At 42.5% G+C, this 22,050-nt stretch overlaps 1 protein-coding gene across 1 annotated transcript in view; it reads right to left on the bottom strand.

Annotated features, from left to right (window-relative positions):
* nadsyn1 (NAD synthetase 1) overlaps positions 1–22,050 on the bottom strand; it is an 83,159-nt gene that overhangs the window by 49,947 nt on the left and 11,162 nt on the right. Inside the window, exons 3-7 of the mRNA XM_059976044.1 lie at positions 21,778–21,894; positions 19,750–19,803; positions 13,942–14,031; positions 7,820–7,871; positions 6,240–6,328 (exon numbers count right to left, since the gene is read on the bottom strand). Of these exons, the coding sequence (XP_059832027.1) occupies positions 6,240–6,328; positions 7,820–7,871; positions 13,942–14,031; positions 19,750–19,803; positions 21,778–21,894 (402 nt within the window). The remainder of the gene's footprint in view (positions 1–6,239; positions 6,329–7,819; positions 7,872–13,941; positions 14,032–19,749; positions 19,804–21,777; positions 21,895–22,050) is intronic.

Genomic DNA, 22,050 nt, shown 5'->3' with positions numbered 1-22,050 from the left:
ATTGGTGTGCAGAAGAGCATCTCTGAACACACAATACATCAAACCTTGAAGTGGATGGGCTACAGCAGCAGAAGACCACAGACATACAATCAGTGGCCACTTTACTAGGTACAGGAGGTATCTACTAAAATGGCCAGAGTGTATAAATACTTTGAAAATAAATTTCCTTTGACTTTTTCTTCAGGCAGAACTGTTATGAATGCGCCACAACTCTGAGCGGCTGAAGAGTACAACGTAGCCCCCTCCTTTTTGAGAATCACAAGATCACTATTAAGTCAGTTCAGGAGACCCAGGAAATGAGAGAAAGACATGCAGAATCCACAAAGAGTTTGGAATGTGTCCTGGCCTCTGAAAGGCAGGACCGTTGATACCGGCTATTGTCTCTTGGAGACGGAATTGTGTATTGAATCCTGTACGATGCATCGAAGCCCCCAGGCAATGAACTGAGGATGGGGTTTGTGGAGGGATTGCATCATCCCAACCTGATTGGCATCTGAGACCCTGTGAGTCAGGATAAAAGAGGGTCTGTGGGAACAGCCCCTTAGATGCACCAGAAGAAACGCTAGAACTCCTGTAACAGCGAAATAGCGAAGCCAGTGGCAATAGCCCACGTGCGTCCCTTTCCATTTGTCTCGGAATTGGTGGGTCTTGTCACGGAAGCACGGCTTTAGCTAACCACAAAGGGGAAACCAGTCCCCCAACGACTCCCGAAGGATTGACATCATAAAAGGAATGGGCAAGTTAAACCTCTGTCTTTCTCTCCAACCAAAGAAGGCTGCAGCCTACAGCTTGAATTAACTAAAGTGACTTTTATATTTCCATCGGACAATATGTTATCCCCGAGACAACGATAGAGCTATTTCTTATTGAGTATTATTATACCCGCACTTTTAGATTTAGTATTGACGACGTATATTATCTGTATGTTTGCATTGATATTATTTTTTGTGTACTTGTATCAATAAATACTGTTAAAAATAGTACCATCAGACTTCAACGGACCTCTCTATCTTTGCTGGTAAGTGACCCAGTTACGGGGTACGTAACAGAACGATCAACTCTTGGGGAAAATGCCTACATAGAATGTTTAAGGCAAGTATACACAGAATATCTACAAGTAATTAGATGCTTCATTGAGGGATCATCAACATTTTTTATGACCCTATAAAGATGGACTGAATAGTTTTAAACATCTATTATTAACTTCTGAACACCTTGGAAGTGAAATCAAAAATATGGATGTAGTTTGTCATTATCCTCAACCAAATTTTCTATTTATTACCCAGTCTACATAAGGAGCTGAGGAAACAGAAACCATCTCCTCTTTCTGCAGCAAAAAGTAGAGGGTAAAATCAGAATCAGGTTTATTATCACCAGCACGTGACGTGAAATTTGTTAACTTAGCAGCAGCAGTTCAAAGCAATACATAAAAATTACAATAATAAGTAAATCAATTACAGTAAACGTATATTGAATAAATTAAAAATCGTGCAAAAAAAACAAATACATTATATTAATAAAAGTGAGGTAGTGTTCAAGGGTTCAATGTCCATTTAGGAATCAGATGGCAGAGGGGAAGAAGCTGTTCCTGAATCGCTGAGTGTGTGCCTTCAGGCTTCTGTATCTCCTACCTGATGGTAACAGTGAGAAAAGAGCATGCCCTGGGTGCTGGAGGGTCTTAATAATGGTTGCTGCCTTTCTGAGACACCGCTCCCTGAAGATATCCTGGGCACTTTGTAGGCTAGTGCCCAAGATGGCGCTGACTAAATTTACGACCCTCTGCAGCTTCTTTAGGTCCTGTGCTGTAGGCCCCCCCCCCCACCCCCATACCAGACAGTGATGCAGCCTGTCAGAATGCTCTCCACAGTACATCTATAGAAGCTTGAATGTATTTGTTGACATGCCAAATCCCTTCAAACTCCTAATGAAGTATACCTGCTGTCTTGCCTTCCTTAGAACTGCATTGATACATTGGGACCAGGTTACATCCTCAGAGATCTTGACACCTAGGAACTTGAAGCTGCTCACTCTCTCCACTTCTGATCCCTCTGTAAGGATTGGTATGTGTTCCTTCATCTTACCCTTCCTGAAGTCCACAATCAGCTCTTTCATCTTACTGACGTTGAGTGCCAGGTTGTTGCTGCGGCACCATTCCACTAGTTGGCATATCTCATTCCCGTACGCCCTCTCGTCACCAGAATAATAAACATGAGAAATTCCGCAGATACCTGAAATCCAAAGCAACCCACTAAAAATGCTGGAGGAATTCAGTCAGCCAGGCAGCTCTGGCATTTTGTGTGCATTACTTTGATTTCCAGCATCTGCAGATTTTGTTTACACTCAGTGGCCACTTTATTAGGTACGTCTGCTCATTAATGCAAACATCTAACCAATTAATCATATTGTAGCAACTTAATGCATAAAAGCATGCAGACATGGTCAAGAGGTTCAGTTGTTGTTCAGACCAAACATCAGGATGAGGAAGAAATGTGATCTAAGTGTTGGTGCCAGACAAGGTGGCTTAAGTACCCAATAAATTGCCCCCTGAGTGTATATTTCAGTCTGCTATAAAAGATAGAATAGCAGGGAAGTTGGAGGATTGAGAAAAGCCAAAATGGACTCAAAGGAATGTATGCTTGACAAATCCACTGGAACTTTCTTCTTTTCAGGATGCAACTAGGAGAAAAGATTTGGGAGTACCTGTGTAAATGGACTTTTGGGCAGGTTTTGTTTAGGTCCCACTGCCCTACACTCTCTACGCCCACGATAGTGTGGCTAGGCACAGCTCAGACGCCATCAATAAATTTGCTGACGACACAACTATTGTTGGCAGAATTTCAGATGGTAACGAAGAGGAATCCAGGAGTGAGATTTATCAGCTGTTGGAGTGGTGTCACAACGACAACCTTGCACTCAACATCAGTAAGAGCAAGGAATTGATTGGAGACTTCAGGAAGGGGAAGGCAAGGGAACACACACCAGTCCTTATCGAAGGATCAGCAGTGGATAGGGTGAGCAGTCTCAAGTTCCTGCAATTACAAAGAAGGCATGCCAGTAGCTATATTTCATTAGGGGTTTGAGGAGAATTGGCATGTCACCAAAGACACTCAGAAGTTTCTACAGATACACTACAGAGAGCACTCTTAATTGGTTGCATCACCGTCTGGTATGGGGGTGGGTGGGGTGATTGGAAAAATTTGCAAAGAGTTGCAAACTCAGCCAGCTTCGTTATGGGTACCAGCTTCCCCCAGCACTGAGGATATCTTCAAAAAGGAATGCCTTCAAAAGGCAGCATCCATCAAGTTGGGCTTCATTAGTTGAGGGATTCAAGAGCCACGAGTTAATGTTGCAGCTCAGTAAAACTGGCTGAATCACACTTGGAATGCTGTGTTCAGTTCTGTTCGTCTCGTTATAGGAAGAATGTAGACGCCTGAATGCTGCCCGGACATGTCTCATGAAGATCGGTTGAGCAAGCTTTTGGGTGTTTCCTCGTTGGAGCAAAAGGAACATGACAGCTGACTTGATAGAGGTGTATAAGATGATAAGACGCATACAGAGAGAGGATATCCATAGACTTTTCTTCCCAAGGTGGATATGGCCGATACAAGACAGAATAATTTTAAGATGATCGGAGGAAAGTATGGAGGAGGGTGTGATGTCAGAGGCAAGTTCTTTACACAGAGTGTAAAGATGGTAGAGGCAGGTATATTAGAGGTATTTAAGGAATTTTTAGATAGGCACATGGCTGATAGAAACATGGGGGGCTATCTGGAAGAGAAGGGTTAGATTGATCTTAGAGTAGGTCAAAAGATCGGCACAACATCGTTGGCAGAATACTGCAACATCAAGTTTTATACCTTCAACATTTTCTGTACTTTAGTCATGTCATACAACATGCTATATTCATGTGTGTGGACACACAAAGCTGGGTAAGAGAGCAAATTTTAAGGAGATGCAGAAAAGTTGATTTGGACAAGCTGATCGAGGGATGAGATGCAGTGTAACAGGATAACTCTGAGATTGTCCCTTTTGGTAGCAGATTAGCAGGAAAGCAGATTAGTTCAGTGATAGATTGGGAAAAGTGGAAGTTCAACAAGACATTGAGGTGTCCTTAATCAGGTGTGACAGATAATTAGGGAAGCAAATTATATGATGGCCTTCATATTGAGAGGTCTCAATTGTCGTGTGTACTGTGGTCCATCTTATGAACAAAGAGCCAAAGTTCCTTACAAGGCTTCTTACCATTTTCAACACATCAAAGAAGCCTTTCATCAGTCACTACTGTTTAAGAAAATTGATCGCAGCCTCAGGTAAGATATGACAACACTCAGGTTTTCACCAAAGATTAAATAACAAAGAAATTAACCGCAGTTATTCCAGACTTCTATTTATTCAAACATTAAAAACAGTTTATATGGTAATGATCAGAGTATTAGCAGTAAGGGGAGGTTGAAGGACCTTAAAATGTTTACTTTGGAGCGTCAGGGGTTGAGGGGAAACCTTACAGAAGTTTATAAGATTATTTAAAGATAAAGTACATTTATTATCAAAGTATGTATGCAGTATACAACCCTGAGATTTGTCTTCTCAGACAGCTACAAACAAAAAAGAAACACCATGGAAACTGTTCACAGAGCGCATCAAACACCCAATGCACAAAAGAAAAAGAGGAACTTACACACACACAGTGAAAAAAGAAAACGAGTGGAAATACACAGATTACAAAACATCAAACCACAAAGTCATTGAGCCAGTCTAGGAATGTTCAGTTTACTTCAGTTCAGTTATGAAATATGTGCATAAGGCAGGTAGTCAGAATCTTTTCCCAAGGGTGGAAATGTTAAGTATTAGTGGGCATAATTTTAAGATGAAAGAAAGGAAATATTTCAAAGGGATGTGTGGGTCTATATCTTTTTTTCCCTAAAGAGGAGCAAGTGACTGGAACATACTGCGAGAGGTGGTGGTGGAGGCAGAAATCCAAGTAGCTTCAAGGTGATTTTAGATAGACATGAATCAGCAGGACGTGCAGGACTTCAGTGTGTGTCAGCAGGTGTGTCGTGGGAGACGGAAGATCAGAAGCAGCAAGCTGGCTGTGTGCCCAGAGACCCGAGTTCTTTGGGCACAGAGCTCGGGAAAAGCAACGCAACGGACTTTTAACATTGTAAACCAGCGAGTTGTTTGTAACGTCTCCGCTCTCACTGTGGAAGAGGGACATCTCTTTTTCCCTTATTAGGGAGAGTGAGAGCCTGTGGTGTGTCGAATACCGGGTAAACGAGTAGTCTTTGTGGTACTGCAAGTCTGTGTCTTTGCTGATGCTTTGCTGCATGCTTGAGAGTGGTTAGGGGAGCAGAGAAGGTTACTGGAGTCTCCCTAACTTCTGTCCAAGACCTCTTTCAGAGTCGATGCCTCCAGAAGACACGGTACATCATTAAAGACGCTTCACACCCTCTCCATGAACTGTTTGTTCTTCTGCCATTAGGCAAACGTTACAGAAGCATCAGAACAAAAACCATAAGGCTACTATCCCACAGGCAGACAGACTGCTAAATAGCTGCTCTACTCTGCTTTGGACTCTTTTAACTTGCACTGGACACTTGATTTTAACCGACATGTGGCTGTTGTGTTTTACTATTTATTGTTGTGTTTATTACTTAGTGTTGCATTTGTTATGTTATGATTGCACTTGCCCTGGGAAACGCTGTCTCATTCTGCCCTGCAGAGCTGATGTACGGTTGGAATGACAATAAAGTTTTTGAATCTTGAATGCTCGGTGGGGGGTGCCGATGCTTTTCTTTTGCTGGTGGGGGAGGGGAGGTTGTTGCTTTGCTGCCGTTTACACGTGGGAGGGGGGAACTGGGGGGGTTGGGGTTCTTACTGTCATTCATTCTTTGGGGGCACTCTGTTTACATGGATGGTTGTGAAGAAAAAAAATTTCAGGATGTATATTGTATACATTTCTCTGACATTAAATGTACCTTTGAAACCATGGAACATGTGCTGACAGAAGGGACAAATATAATTTAGCATCATGTTCAGAACAGACATCTTCCCTGTATTTTACTGTTCTCTGTTCCAATATTCTGTGAACACTGCCATTTAATGGGAGATTACTGTGCACCACACTACTGTTGCATTTCCAAAAACTTTGACTTTGGTGACACTTTGAAAAAAAAGGCCTGCAGGCTACAAAGCAAATGCTGAGATCATGAAAGATACAGAGCAAAAGGAAAGGTTTATACCTATTGGCAGCCCAAAGTTCCTCACATATTTCACTTCCAAGACAGGTGTCCTTTGTTGCCAACACAGCTTCGCCAAACGGGACTGTTTCCTTAAAGAAGAGGATGCATTTTGTTATTGCCTTCTACTTTCATTTTTCTCTCCAATACACTTAATTCTCAAGAAGTGTATGCATTTGAGAACAAGATAAGCTCAGGAATCGAAACCATTTTGTTGCTGGACCTGCGCAGAACTGGTTTCTTTTACTTGCTCAGACTCTGTGGGGACGGGTGTCGCTAGGAAGGCCAGCACCCAGCGCAGACCACCACACCTCGGAAAGGTGGTGCTGATCCATCCTCTTAAACCTCTGGTCATTCCTGTGAACTCCAAACAACTTACAAGATGCACAGCTGCCGAGAAATAGCAAATAGAGTCCGAGCGGGGAAAGCGTTAAGTAATTCACTTTGAAAGGTCAAATTCGAAGGCAGAATACACGGTTCATGGCAGGATTCATCGTAGCATGGAGGAACAGAGAGAGCGAGGAGCCCACACCCAGAGATCCCTCAAAGTTGATGCGACTGTTAGGAAGGCACGTGTTGCGTTGGCCTTCATTTATCAGGGTTTAAGTTCAAGTGCGCAAGCTAATGTTGCAGTTCTTTAAAACCATGGTTAGTGGGCACTTGGAATATTGTTTTCAAATCTGGTCACTTCATTATAGGAAAGCAATCAAAAGAACAACAGAAAAAAAGTAATTCAGGTATTATTTTGAAAAAAAGTGCTAGATTGCAAGCATTGATAATAGAAAACAGAATACAGAACTGTGAAAAAGTCTTAAGTACATTCACAGAGATAGGGTGCCGAAGACTTCACAGTACTGTAGTAATTTTATGTCTATGAGATCACATATAACACTACAAAAATATATATATATAGCTAGGATGCCTGAGACTTTGTATATGTCAAGGTGGAGCGGAGATTGTAAACCTGACAAGAGCAAAGGATGTTGGGAATGGCAAGGGTGAATTGGTGTACGACAGATGGCAGAGGAGGAGTGCCAGGGGCAAGGGGTGGTGCGGGTGCGGTCACACCCAGTCCTGAGACACCAGGCAAGGTCATTTGATTCCAAACAATTGGTTTATTTGATCATTACAGAATGTCTCTGATCCTTTCCCACTCCCTCCTCCTTTCCCAACCATGATTCTCCTCTCCCTGTCCCCTTCCCACCTTCAGTCCACAACTGAGACCCATAATCAGAATCGGGTTTATCATCACTCACACGTCATGAAATTAGTGTTTTTGCTGCAGCAGCACAGTGCAACACATAAAATCACAACAGTACTATGCAAAAGTCTTGGGCACCCCAGCGATATATTTGTGCTGAAGATTTTTGCACAAAACTGTACAAGAGCAGGGTAAATGCTTTCAATCCAAGAGGCTCTGTTGAAGATGCAAGCCTTTTCAATTATGGGTTTGCACAAACACCCAGTGGAAGAGATTTTACAAAGTCAAGGGCCAGATATGAGAATAACAAGCAACTGGAATTCAAAACCAATTCCAGGCCATAACAATATGCAAAACAGTAACCAACAGCTGTTCAGCTCACCTGTCCTGTCACAGATTGGATTATTTCTGGAAGAAAATACTCTTCTACTACCCTAAGAATAGAAAGGAATAAACACCAAATTATTTATGTTCTTCCACATAGATTTTAAACATTTTAAAGTCATTTATCGTCTGTCCCCGGGTTACGAATGAGTTCCCTTCCTGAGTCCGTCTTTAAGTCGGATTTGTACGCAAGTCGGAACAGGTACATCTGGTATTATTTAACGTCAGTTAGTCAAACATTTGTCTTAGTATATATTTTACCTTTCTACGCATATAAAACACTTAAGAAATGTATGTATTCCAATAATTAAACCACTGCATTGCTTAGTAATAATTGTAGCTTTCATCGGGCAGGGCCATTCACATGCTCCATTATTCTCACGTTATCCTTTACCTGTATCCTTTAAAATTGTTCTGATCATTGACCGCCCGTAGCCTAAAGCTTTTCCAATGACCGATGGCATTTCACCTCTTTCCGATCGCTTTATTATTTCTACTTTATTTTCAATCGCAATCGTTTTCCGTCAAGGGAACGGAAAACTGCAGATTCAGCAGCAGCCGCGGGCAGCAAGGCCTCTGCTCTCTCGGGTCCTAAATTCCACCCGCACTGAGACAGGTTAAATGTGACAAGTAGGGGTGGTGCTGACTGGGAAAGGGTTGCCGGGGGGGGGGGGGGGTGCTGTCAGGGTGAATCTTGCTAAGAAATATTCAAGCCAAATACAAAGTTACACACTCAACAGTGTTAACGGCAACAACTTAAATGGTGGACGGCATCGTGATCCAACTTAAAATGGCAGACAGTGTCATGATCCGACTTAAAATGGCGGACAGTGTCATGATCCGACTTAAAATGGCGGACAGCATTTCCTCCCTGCATTCATAAGTACGAGTTGTTCGTAAGTCGGACTTTTGCAACTCGGGGACTGCCTGTACTGCAGTTTGTCAATCAACATATTTCTTAAAACTATGTTTCAGATTTATGGATGATTGGAATCTCTTCTGGCGAAGGTACAACCCGTACCAAAGAGATGGGTTACACCTGAACCCGAACTGGTCCAACATCCTTGCAGGCAGATTTGTTCGGGAGGATTTCAACCAATTTGGCAGGGAGATGGGAGCCAGAGTGACAGAGCTGAGGATGGGGTACAGTAGTTGTCCTTACAAACAGGGACAATGTGGTGTAACTCCTATCAAGAAGAGGCTGATGATTGGGCAAGATTGCAGTCAACAGGATTAATTGCAATGTAAAAGGTTGACAAAATTGAAAAGGGGGCATACAGGAAGAAAGTGTTATATCTGAATGTGTGCAGTATATGGAATAACGTAGATGAACTTGTAGCACAGTTAAAATTGGCAGGTAAGATGTTGTAGGCATCACTGAATCATGGCTGAAAGAGGATTATAACTGGGAGCTTAATATCCAGAGACAAACATTGTATCGAAAGTTCAGGCAGGAAGACAGAGGGGGTGGCATTGCTCTGTTGCTAAAAAATGAAATGAAATCATTAGAAAGAGATGAGACAGGGTCATATGGTGCTGAATTATTGTGGATAGAGTTAAGGAACTGCAAGGGTAAAAAGACCCCCAAACAATAGTAAGGATGTGGTCTACAAATTACAACGGGAGATAGAAAATGCATGCCAAATGGACAATGTTACAATAGTCACGGAGGATTTCAATATGCAGGTAGATTGGGAAAATCAGGTTGGAGCTGGATTACAGGAGGGGGAATTTCTAGAGTGCCTGCAAGGTGGCTTTTTAGACCAGCTTATGATGGAGTCCACTAGGGGTTCAGCTATTCTGGAATGGGTGGTGTGCAAAATCGATTAGAGAGCTTAAAGTAAAAGAACCGTTAGGGGCAAGTGATCATAATATGATCAAATTCACCCTGAAATTTGAGAAGGAGAAGCTAAAGTCAGATGCACCAGTATTACAGTGGAGTAAAGGGAATTACAGAGGCCAGAATTGATTGGAAAAGAACACTGGCAAGGATGTTGGCAAAGCAGCAATGGCTGGAATTTCAGGAAGCAATTCGGAAGGCGCAGATTACGTATATCCCAAAGAGGAAGTAGTATTCTAAAGGCAAGGTACCACAAATATTTATGACAAAGCCAAAGAAACAATACTGGGATGTGAAAAACTCCACTACAAATGTCTTCAAACTCTAACGCACATGTGGACATAATACTTTGCATTCACTTGGTCAAATTCCCCTCAGGGTTTTTCCTCATAGCAAACAGCCATGCAAAAATTCCAAAGAAGCTGCAAATTCCACTGCCCTTCTTGGTGCTTTTTCTAAAAACATAGTCAAATTGGTTAGATACAACCCAGGCCGTTTTGATTTGATACAAACAACTCTCTCCACTGCTGTTCTCCCTCTACACCAATGACTGCACCTCCTCCAACCCCTATGTGAAGCTTTTGAAGTTTGCAGACGACACCACCGTCATCGGACTCATCCAGAACAGTGATGAGTCTGCATATCGACAGCAGGTGGACCAACTGGCGCTCTGGTGCAGTCGGAACAATCTGGAGCTGAACACGCTCAAGACGAAGGAGATGATAGTGGATTTCAGGAGACATCCCCCCGTTATGTCCACCCTCACAGTCCTCGGCAGCCCTGTGTCCACCGTGGAGAACTTCAGGTTCCTGGAAACCACCATCTCTCAGGATCTGAATGGGAGCAGAACATCAGCTCCATCCTGAAGAAGGCCCAGCAGCAGATGTACTTCCTGTGGCTCTTGAGGAAATATGGTCTGCCTCAGGAATTGCTGCCGCAGTTCTACACTGCAGTCATTGAGTCTGTCCTGTGCACCTCCATCACTGTGTGGTTTGGAGCCGCCACCAAGCAGGATAGAACCAGACTACAGCGCACAGTGAGGACTGCCGAGCGCATCATTGGAGCCTCCCTGCCCTCTATTGTGGACCTGTACTCTTCCAGGTTGAAGAAGAGGGCGGGGAACATCATAAAGGACTCCTTCCATCCTGCGCATGGACTGTTTGAACTGCTTCTGTCTGGTAGGTGCTTCAGATCCCTCCAGACTAAGACTAATTGGCACTGGAGAAGTTTTTTCCCTACTGCGGTCACTTGGCTGAACAGTTAACTGCCGGTTAACTGTCGGCTAACTATTACTTGGATTGCACTACCTGTATGTATAATCTATATTTTCATTTATATTTATCATTATTATTATTATTATTATTATTATGAGCAGAGAGACAACATCTGCCGGAAGTAAATTCCTTGTATGTGCACAGGTACTTGGCGATTAAAGTCTGATTCTGATTTCACCGTATGTTTCAATGTACATAGGTAATTGTACATAGAACATACAAAAAATTGAAAAAGCCCAGATGGAGTGGACGTGCAGAAAATGTTTCCTGTGGTGGGGGGGGGGGGGGGAGGTCAAAGTCCAGAGGGTAGAACCTCAGAATACAAGGATGCCCCTTTAGAACAGAGATGAGGAGGAATTTCTTTAGCCAAAGGGTGGTGAATCTGGAAATCATTGTCACCGGCAGCTGTGGAGGCCAAGTCATTGGGTATATTTAAAGCAGAGGTTGATATGATTCTCGATTAGTAAGGGAGTCACTTGATGGGCAGAATGGCCTAAGTTTGCTCCTGTCTTATGGACAAATAAAGCTAATCTCTAATTTTTAATATTAGCCAGCTTTTCATGACTAATTGCTGACTGGTTCCTAACTGATGATTAATTGTGTCCCTCAGAACCATTACGATAATTTTCTCAATAGTCTTTACTCTTCAGCAATAATATAACATTACAAGCTCACCAGTCCTCATGTACTTTGCTTAAAACAATGGAGAATTTGGAAGTCAATGGTTAGAGTCTTTGCTATTTCTTCTTCTCCAGAATAGAATTAACTAAAGCAACGTACTAAACCAGGGGTTTCCAACCTTTCTAAATGGTATTGATTCCTGGCATGAAGCAGGTTGGGTACCCCAGCACTAAACTACCTCACCATCTTAATCCCACTCATCACTTCTGACGTCCCTTCATGATAAAGGCTGCATTGTCCTCAAGAGGAGAATGGCAAAACTGGTTCATGTATTAAGAACCTTGTCCACCCAACCATAAAGTGTTTGGTCTGTATAGACTCTTTCTTGATCTTAATCAAACATTTTTCCACATTGTTTCACTCTCATCCCTTTCTATACTCTATAGACTTTCATCTCTCATGCACTTGGGAAGATAGTGAAGCAACTATGGATTGCAAAACAAGTTTAATGTTTGACTTAACATGCCAAAGGTAACACCCGATTGTAGGTTGACTTATTCCTCCAAACAGGTAAAATGGTTGGGGCGAGTTTATCAATGATTGGTATTTGCTAGAAGTTTGAACACATGGCATTTTCCGACTGGAATAGTGAACAAATATCATTCAGAATACCTGTCACCCACCCACAGATCCTAACATGCACACAGTGGCCACTTTATTAGTCATCTCCTGCACCTAATAAAGTGTCCATTGAGTGCACGTTCGTGGTCTGCTGCTGTATCCCACCCATTTCAAGGTTCAACATGTTATACATTCAGAGATGCTCTTTTGCACACCACCGTTGTAACGCATGGTTACTTGAAATACTGTTGCTTTCCTGTCAGCTTGAAGCAACCCTTGCCATTCTCCTCTGACCTCTCTCGTTAACGAGGAACTTTCATCTACAGAACTACCGCTCACTGGATGTTTTGAGTTTTTCCATCATTCTTTGTACTCTTGAGACTGTCATGTGTGAAAATCCCAGGAGCTCAGCAGTTCCTGAGATACTCAAACCACCCCGTCTGGCAAAAAACAATCATTCCAAAGTCAAAGTCACTTAGATCACATTTCTTCCAAATTCTGATAACTGGTCTGGACAACAAATGAATCTCTTGAACACATCTGCATGTTGATGCACCATCAATAACTCACACTGAGACGTAAGGCGAGATATTGGCTTTTATTGACTGGAAGAAGGAACCAGGAGTGAGTGTCTATCATACAATGTCTTGGAGACTGAGGCCGAGCGTCAGGCCGCAGATCTCCTTTATACAGGGGCCTGTGGGAGGAGCCACAGGAGCAGTCAGCAGGGGCATGTCCCGACAGGCACATAGTTCACCACACATGTATCAAGTTGATGCCACATGATTGGCTGATTAGGTATTTGCATCAATGATTTGGTGGGTCTTTCTCCAGTGGCCAAATAAACTAGAGAAAATGACAACATAAAAGGTTCAAGAAATAAAAAGTTACATGTTACGACATTGTGGCTGGTGGGAGAAAATGGCATGTGATCCCCTGGATAATGCACCGAAATACAGATCTCCAATTTGGAAGACTTTTAGGCAGAAGGATTAAAGTAAATGAGCTTGCTTATCCAGACACTTTGTCTTGCACTGCTTTGAAAGTTCCATATTCATTAACTCAAAAACTGAGCACAACTGGCTGAGTTATAAAGTGTCGGTCAAGATTGACAGCCACTCACACATTGCATGCCATCCATATAAACTGTTTAATCATTGATCAGAAAAACATCAACTTTTCTTTTTTCAGTTATTCATTGATAGCAACATTGACATCACGGGCTAAGCTCACAGACCCTGCTCAATCCTAGATGTCCTCAAACAAAAGTCTAATAGGCTAGAATTTCAGTAAGGAAGCCAGTCATTGGGGCTTCTGGAATCTGAAACACCAGATCTCGTAAAGGGTGACAAAAATTTCCTTCCCTGAAATACACAAAAGACCAAATGTTTTTTCTAATGACAATTGAGTGGGTTCATGGTACCATTACCAAGACATTATTCATTACAGATCCTTCCCCACCTTATTACAGCTCATGGGTGCCTGATTTATAAATAGCCTGTACGGATGAAAAAGCATTTTGGAGACTGGTAATACGGATTTGTCAGTTACCGCATAGTTGCAGGCATCTACTAACATATAGGGACATGGCTTGTGGCTATCTTTCCGACTTGCAAACTATCCAGGTTATTAACAGTTCACAAGAGTGGAACACTTGACGTAGCCAGATTGCCATGGACAGATCTGAACTTGTCTCCTGCAAAACACTCCAGGCCTCCGATTACTGGTTTCGGAACAAGTCAGTGCATCAAATCTTTGCCTTACCTTGGTTTGTTCCATGGCAAGAACCAGCGTAATTCCCTGTAGTTCCCTCCATTTGCCATCAGCAGCTTTGGTCTAATTAACAATATTTTTCTGTAATATGAAAGAACAATTTTTTTTTTAAACGGATTTTCTTTACGATTAGGGGGGAAAAAAAACACATAAACTCACCAGTAAAAGCATTCCCAACAACAGATCTTGAGTATTTTACACCCAAGACGCAAATGTTCTAAATATCATGCAAGTTTCCAGAATAAACAAGAATAATTAACCAGAATTCTAGAAACCATGTACTGTCTAAATGTATGATGTCACATTTTCAGTCCTCCCTCCCAACTCTGATGCCATTTCACTACCAAGATACACCGCAGAATAGGCTTTTCCGGCCCTTCGAGATGTGCCAGCCAACAATCTCCCGATTTAACCCTAGCCTAATCACGGGACAATTTACAAAGGTCACCAACTACCAAGTGTTACGTCACGGGAGGAAACCAGAACACCTGGAGGAAACCCACATGGTCACAGGGAGAACGCACAAACTCCTTACAAACAGCGACGGGAAAGGAACCGGGCCACCTGTACTGTAAAGCATCGTGTTAACCACTTCTCTACCACACTGACAAGCTCACGTCTGCACCCTCGGCCTGATCTCAGAGAAGATTCATTCCAGATCCATTTTAATATAAAGGTTCAAAGAAACTTTGTCACCTGTACATCAAAACGTAGCATGAAATGCGCAGTTTGCATCGAATCATCGAGGACTGTGCTGGGTAGCCGCCACACTTCTGGCGCCAACATAGCAAGCTCACAGTAACCCAAACCATACGTTCTTGGAATGACGGAGGAAACCAGAGCATCAGGAGGAAATCCACGCGGCCACGAGGATAATGTACAAACTCATTACAGACAGCAGCGGGTATCCAACCCTTATCAGTGATCACTGGGTCTTAAAGTAATTGCACTAACCACTATGCTACAGTGCTGGCATAACTAAAGTCACAACCAAAGCTTTCCTTATTCAATGTTGAAACCTGGATATCGTTAGCAAAGCGATATTGACCAACCATCCTGAATTATCTTGAAATTGGCAGTACTAGTAATGATACAGAAACAGCAATATACTTCCAAGCTCAGTGCTGAGAGAGGTGACAAAAAACATTAAATCAATACCATTCATGCACCCCTTGTGCCCCTGATCTTCAAAGTGGCGTTGATCACAGATTTGGGTATTGCGGCAAGTAAATTATACTGCATCCGATCGATTCTGAGAGCGTGGCGAGGTCTCCTACTCACAGGAGACACTCTCTTCTGGGCACGGGCTTTCAAGTGCGCATTTTTTCTTGTCTCAGTGGGCCCGGTTCGTCACTCCCACACTGTACCGTTACAAACAAAGTGTGTAAAAACGTTTGATCAAACGACTCCTGTCGTTACTGCTCCATGCAAACATAGTATTCTGGCAAAAAGGGTCAAAACAGAGAACGGCCACTCTTCACCTGTGAGCTGGCTGGTGTGATATACTGTGTCCGGTGTTCCCAGTGCAACCTTCTGTATATTGGTGAGACCCGACGCAGACTGGGAGACCGTTTCACTGAACACCTACGCTCCGTCCGCCAGAGAAAGCAGGATCTCCCAGTGGCCACACATTTTAATTCCACGTCCCATTCCCATTCTGATATGTCTGTCGATGGCCTCCTCTACTGTCAAGATGAAGCCACACTCAGGTTGGAGGAACAACACCTTATATTCCGTCTGGGTATCCTCCAACCTGATGGCATGAACATTGATTTCTCTAACTTGTGTTAATGCTCCTCCTCCCCTTCTTACCCCATCCCTTATTTATTATTTCCACCCTTTTTTTTTTCTTTTCTCTCCTTTTTCTCTCTCTGCCCCTCTCACAATTACTCCTTGCCTGCTTTCCATCTCCCTCTGGTGCTCCCCTCCCCCTTTCTTTCTCCCTCGGCCTCTCATCCCATGATCCACCCTCTTCTCCAGCTCTGTATCACTTTCGCCAATCAACTTTCCAGCTCTTAGCTTCACCCCTCCCCCTCCTGTCTTCTCCCATCATTTCAGATCTCCCCCTCCCACTTTCCAATCTCTTACTATCTCTTCTTTCAGTTAGTCTTGGTGAAGGGTCTCGGCCCGAAATGTCGACTGTACTTCTTCCTACAGATGCTGCCTGGCCTGCTGAGTTCCACCAGCATTTTGTGTGTGTTGCTTGAACTTCCAGCATCTGCAGATCTCCTTTAGTTTGCCACTCTACTCCAAGCGTTCTTAGGTGGCAGGAGCTGACCGCCAGAACCTGGCTGCAATGGAAGACAACGCACTCTTACCAGTTTTAACACCAGCAGCAAAGCTGGCGAAAGCAATTTAACTCAAGCCGCTTGGGAATAAATACTTCAATGCTCTGCACCTTTTAACCAATTTGGACTGCCAGACGTGTGTTAGGCTTTGGACAAATTTTGAGGGACGCAGCATTATGTCTTTATGGCAAGCTTCAGGTTCCCACAGCTACAGCAGATCCCCAATGAGAATGAAGATGATCGACTGGAGAAGACAAGACTGACCCTACCAGTGCTGGAATGCAAGTACAAAGATATTCCCCCCAGCAAATTTGAAGCAGCAATGCTTACCCACACTTTGATTGTTGGAGCCCAAGGTCTATAAAGCATAATTCATCCTGGAACAAAACATGCTCCACAGATCGCCACCAGGAGGCAGTCAAGAGAGGTTTTTCCCTCCCCTCCTGAAAGAGTCAATATTCACATGCAGATACCACCTGCAGCCTGCAGCCTCCACAAAGATAACATTGCTGTGGGGAAAATCATGACCAATGCTCCAACTGTAAACATCAAAAGACAGTCTGCTGGTTCTGTCAGAAGGCAGGCTACCCCGAGAAGGCGCCCTTTGCTAAACAACTCATCATGAGAAAACAGCATAATTCAACCATCAAGTCTATGCAATGTCAGAGCAAAGAAGAGGGCATTATTTTCCAAACTCATGATATGAGCCACCTTATTTGGTTACACTCACAGTAAACAACCAGCCCATGAAGTTTGAACTGGACACGAGTTCATCCTCAGAACAGATTCCAAATTATGACTGCCAAATTCAGTGTTCTGCAGCTACACTGCAGATAGTGAGGATAGCCTTTTTTTCCCTCATTATTTCTGGTTTTTGCACTGCTATTTTTAAATTTAACTATTTAATATGCATATACTTTCTGTAATTCATTTATTTTTTTCTATATTTGTCATGTATTGCATTATAGTGCAGCTGCTAAGTTAACAAATTTCACTACGTATGTTGATGACATTAAACCTGATTCTGATACTGAGATGTGTGTTGTCTTTGTGGCAGAAGTCGTTCACCAGGGGGACCTGTTTCACTTAACCATGCATATGGTCAGAGGAGACCCACTGTCTAATTTGCCGGGCAAAAATTGGATCAAGATGACGACTTTGGTGATGTCCTGCATCAATGGTATTGGGTGGAACCCTCATCTATTACAAAAGCACCAGTGGGTTTTCCAAGCTGACAACTCAGGTCAATACCATGGTCCAGCAGCCAAGTTCAAGTTTAAGGAGAACTGTCAGCTGACGATTTACAAGGCCTGCCCAGTGTCGTATGCGTTGGGCCCAAAGGCAGAGAACTTGATTGCCTACAGAGAGCAAATCTCCTACAGCCAGCCGTTTGGGAGCTTTGAAACCAAAATATGATGTGCACAGCAGGCGAATGTTTGGTGTGTTACGAATTCAGGCAACAATAAATATATCAGCGGCAAGGGTTTTTTTTATAACAAACAACACATTTATTAAACACAGAAAACAAACCCCCCAAAAGTAAACAAACACTAATGTAACCGGAAATTAACTGCTGTGCGGCAGCTCAAACAGTTCTTAAAGCGATATTGCAAAAACAGTTCTTTAAAGTGGTATTGCCAAAAGTTCGATATGCTCACAGTCCATTTAAAAAGGAGAGACTTTATAAGATGATTTAAATTCTCTTTCACATCGCTTTGCTTCGATCCCCGACGTCGAACTTTTCCCACGAAGAATTTTACGAAACAGAACGGCTTAAAGGCACTGACCTTTCCTTCCACACTATCCTCAATCCTTTCTGGTATTCCCAGGGATTAACACAAGAATAGTCAACGAAATCCTTCCGAATAAGGATCAAACAAAGGTCGAACCCGTTTCACCGTAGAAGTCAATTCTCCTCGATCTTCAACTCCTGAACTCCGATCTTCACTCTCCACTGATTCTCAAACTAGCAGAATTGTAAAGAACCTGCTGGCAATGACCTTTTAAACTTTAGGCATTAGATAAAACTTCATCTTTCAACTAAACTGCGTCATCACATTAAATCACGCAGTGGCATGAAGTCAACTTGGCAAATCCAGCCACGAACTGCCCCTCCTCCTTTTATAACCTGAAAAAAAAACTGTCACATGATCTCTACTGGCGGGAAAATGACATCACTCCACCATCACAAGACCATTACCTCAAGTCCAGTATAGCTTCAACCCCAGTCACGTGACAAGGGTACCACTGTCATGTGTCACGAGTACATAACAGGTGCCAGGGACAAAGTATACGCACACATCTCACAGGAAGTAAACAGGCTACTGGCTGTTGGCAGACATCATCCCTGTCATATTACAGAGCTGAGCTCACAGACGGACAAATTGTTAGGCAACATTTAAATGATACAAGTCAGCGAACTTACGGGAGACTCAGGGAAACTATAGGGCATCTTCCGCTGAAGAGGCCAGCGTCCCAGCAGATGAACCAATGGATGATTCATCAAGAGGAGAATCAGAGCTTAATGCCCTCAATGTCAGCTGACCAGGAAGGCACAGAGAGAGAAGCTCTCCCCTCCAGAGGCCCACAAGGGTGCACCAACAAGTTGACTGGTGCCAAGATAAATATTTCATGACTTTTCTCGGATAACCTCGCTTATCCGGGCCCTCTGCAGTTCCCATCGATAGGAGGGGAGGAATGTACTGTATCAGATCGAATGTGGTGAGTGCGCATACAGCCGTCTGATCATATGGTGAATCGACTGGGCCTCCTGCTCTTTTGGGCATGGGCTTTCCAGTTCTCATGTTTTTATGTTAGTGGGCCCGGTTCATCACTCCCACACAGCAAGTTACCCAGCATGCACTGTTACTTACACAACTCAGTAAAAACGTTTAATCAAACTGACTCCAATGTAGCTCTTGCTCTGCACATACATGCCACAGCCTACCGAAATGACCTGCAGAAGTTCAGACTGCAGATGTTTAGGGAACTAGGGGGTGAAAAACAAAAGGTATTCCAATGGGATTTGATAAAGGAAACCATGCATCTAACAGTACATTGACATCAATCAGGTCCCAGTATGATGTTAAATAAGCTTCTCAAGTACTAGTAGTTTGGACCGTTTCATCCTTTTTCCAAGAGTTTTCCCACACACTGCCAACTCGAAATGAAAGTCGTGCTCAGCAACACACCATGTCTGGGTAAATCACAACTCATTGATTTGTATAAAGTATCAACTTTTTAAAAATAGTCATGACATAAAAACTGATGGAATTGTCCCTTTTTATATGAATATATTTGGTTGAGTATGATAAACACAGCACAGCTCCACATTGTAGTCAACCGAATCAAGACCTATGAAGATGTGCAATAGACAGAGAGCATGCTCCGAGCAGAGCTGGTGTTACAGGTTGAAATCGAGACATTTTGTACGATGCTCACAAGCTCAGCAAAAGCATTAGAAGACCTGACTCAAACACTCAGCAGAGGGAATAGCACAGATCAAACTTACCCATTGAGAAAGATCACCCTGCAATTGAAGAGAGCATTTTTATGCATCACTGGCCTGAAATATAAGACAAATATGGAGAGATAAAGGCAATTATGAAAGAATCTTGGCTTATTCAACCAATCTTTTAACTAATTATTTATTTTTAAATCACTCAGAGGGAAGGCAGTAAGGTGCCCAAGTTTAGGGTCTAGCACACAGAGGCAAGGCTTTGAAACCCACAATTCGGAGCTCGGGTCAGTAACCCTAACTAGCCATGAAATAACTGAACTGTCTGAAAGTTAGAACAAGAGATTCTTGGCCCAAACCATTAACTTTGTTTTTATAGATGCTGCCTATGGATATTTCCAGAATTTTCTTTTATTTTTATTCCATTATCATTGAAAGTGTATTTTAATATTGATAGACGGGTAATTCAATCCTTGACTTCCCAATCCACGTGACGGAGTTATTACATTCACTATCCTTACAGAGTCTACCTGTTGCATTTACCAAGGAAAAGAATGATACCATTGCTGTTAAAACAGAGAATTATTGCTTCTTTCCACAAAGACTATGCATCTCCCTGAGCAAAGAAACATCTCCAAGTTCATCTCACTGACCTGAGTCAACGTACCCTCTCTTTTTCACACGACATTCCAAGATCACACAGTTCCTGCTCAAATGTCCGAACAACTCAATTTCCTTCTCTTTCAGGCTAAATCCAAGCACCAAGTCCTGTTCTGATAACCAAATTACACTCCAAACCACCTACTGCCATCAAATCTGACATCTACATACTAAATCTCATGTTCTACTTCAACTCTTTAATGATCCAATTCTTCCCTTCATTGCTGGTAGAACCCTAACCATTGCACCTGTGAACTCTGGAACGCTCTTCTCTAACTTTACTATTCAGGTGTTTTTTAATTGAATTGTCGTAAAAATTTACCTCATGGACTGAAGTATCAGTCACAGCCCTAAATTCAGCCCCCACTCATTGTACAAGCTACCCTTCTCATTTTGAACAATATCTTCAGGAATTTAACAAATTTGAAGACCTTTTGGGTTTTCTTTCAGTTAAAAGATCTTTTACCTCCTGTATGTAATAAAGTGGTCACTGAGCTTATGCTCGTGGCCTTCTGCTGCTGTAGTCCATCCACTTCAAGGTTCAAGATGTTGTGCATTCAGAGATGCTCTTCAGCAAACCACTGTTGTGACATGTGGCTATTTGAATTATTTTCGCCTTTCAGCTTAAACCAGTCTGATCATTCCTCTGACCACTCCCATTAACAAGGCATTTTCTCCCACAGAACCACCTCTCACTGGATTTTTTTTTCCCCGCATGATTCTCTGTAAATTCTAAAGATAGATGTGTGCGGAAATCCCAAAGAATCAGCAGCGTCTGAGATGCACAAGCCACCCTGTCTGGCACCAACATTAATTCCAAAGCTTAAAACACTTTAAATCACATTTCTTCCCCATTCTGATGTTTGGTTTGAACAACAATTGAACCTCTTGACCATGCCTGCATGCTTTTATACACTCAGTTGCTGCCACATGATTGGCCGAGTAGATGTTTGCACTAATGAGCAGTTAAGCACTAAGAGGCCACTGAGTGTTAGCTAATGCATTGTATACAAAAGACTTCAAATCAGCAAACCAAATAACATCAACATTACTTTTTAAGTTTCTCCTGCTATCTGCACCTTGGAGCAGGATTTACACCCTACCATCATAAGTTTGGTGATTTTATCATGGAGGCTCAACAAGTCAAAGTCTACCAAGTTTTTCCCCCTTGCACTGGTCATAGTTAGCCTTTTTATTTAAGAAAAAAGATATTTTAGTGAAGACTCTGTGTTTATTTATAAATTCTATTTTGTATTGTTTCAGTATAGGCATTAATCTATTGTGGTCTAGTGCCTGTGTAAAAATAACCTTAAATGTTTGGTACCGGTAACTACTTCAGTCATCTAAATTATCAGTTGTAAAATAATACGATTAATTTAAATTAAAAATTCAAATTAAAATTTTGGCATTTCATCTACTTACATGCCTACATCGCATATAATGTCTTCAGTAACTGGAGAAACCAAGAGCTTTGCCAGCATCTGGAAGGAATGCAGCACAGTATCTGACTCCAGATAGTGATCGCCACAGCCATACCCACTGAAGAGAAGACGACATAGAATGACTCATTACAAAAATGATACAGACACAAGATCTACTAAATAAGAGCCATCAATCTATCTTCTAAAGCTATTTTAAAGGCATTGTTTTCATAGCTGCCATTTAACTTTACAATTCAAAGTACATTTTATTTTC

Source organism: Hypanus sabinus, chromosome 7 (assembly GCF_030144855.1).
Source record: "Hypanus sabinus isolate sHypSab1 chromosome 7, sHypSab1.hap1, whole genome shotgun sequence".
NCBI classification, from domain to species: Eukaryota; Metazoa; Chordata; class Chondrichthyes; order Myliobatiformes; family Dasyatidae; genus Hypanus; species Hypanus sabinus.
Note: the sequence above shows the minus strand (reverse complement) of the source record. Positions and strands in the feature narration are given on the sequence as shown.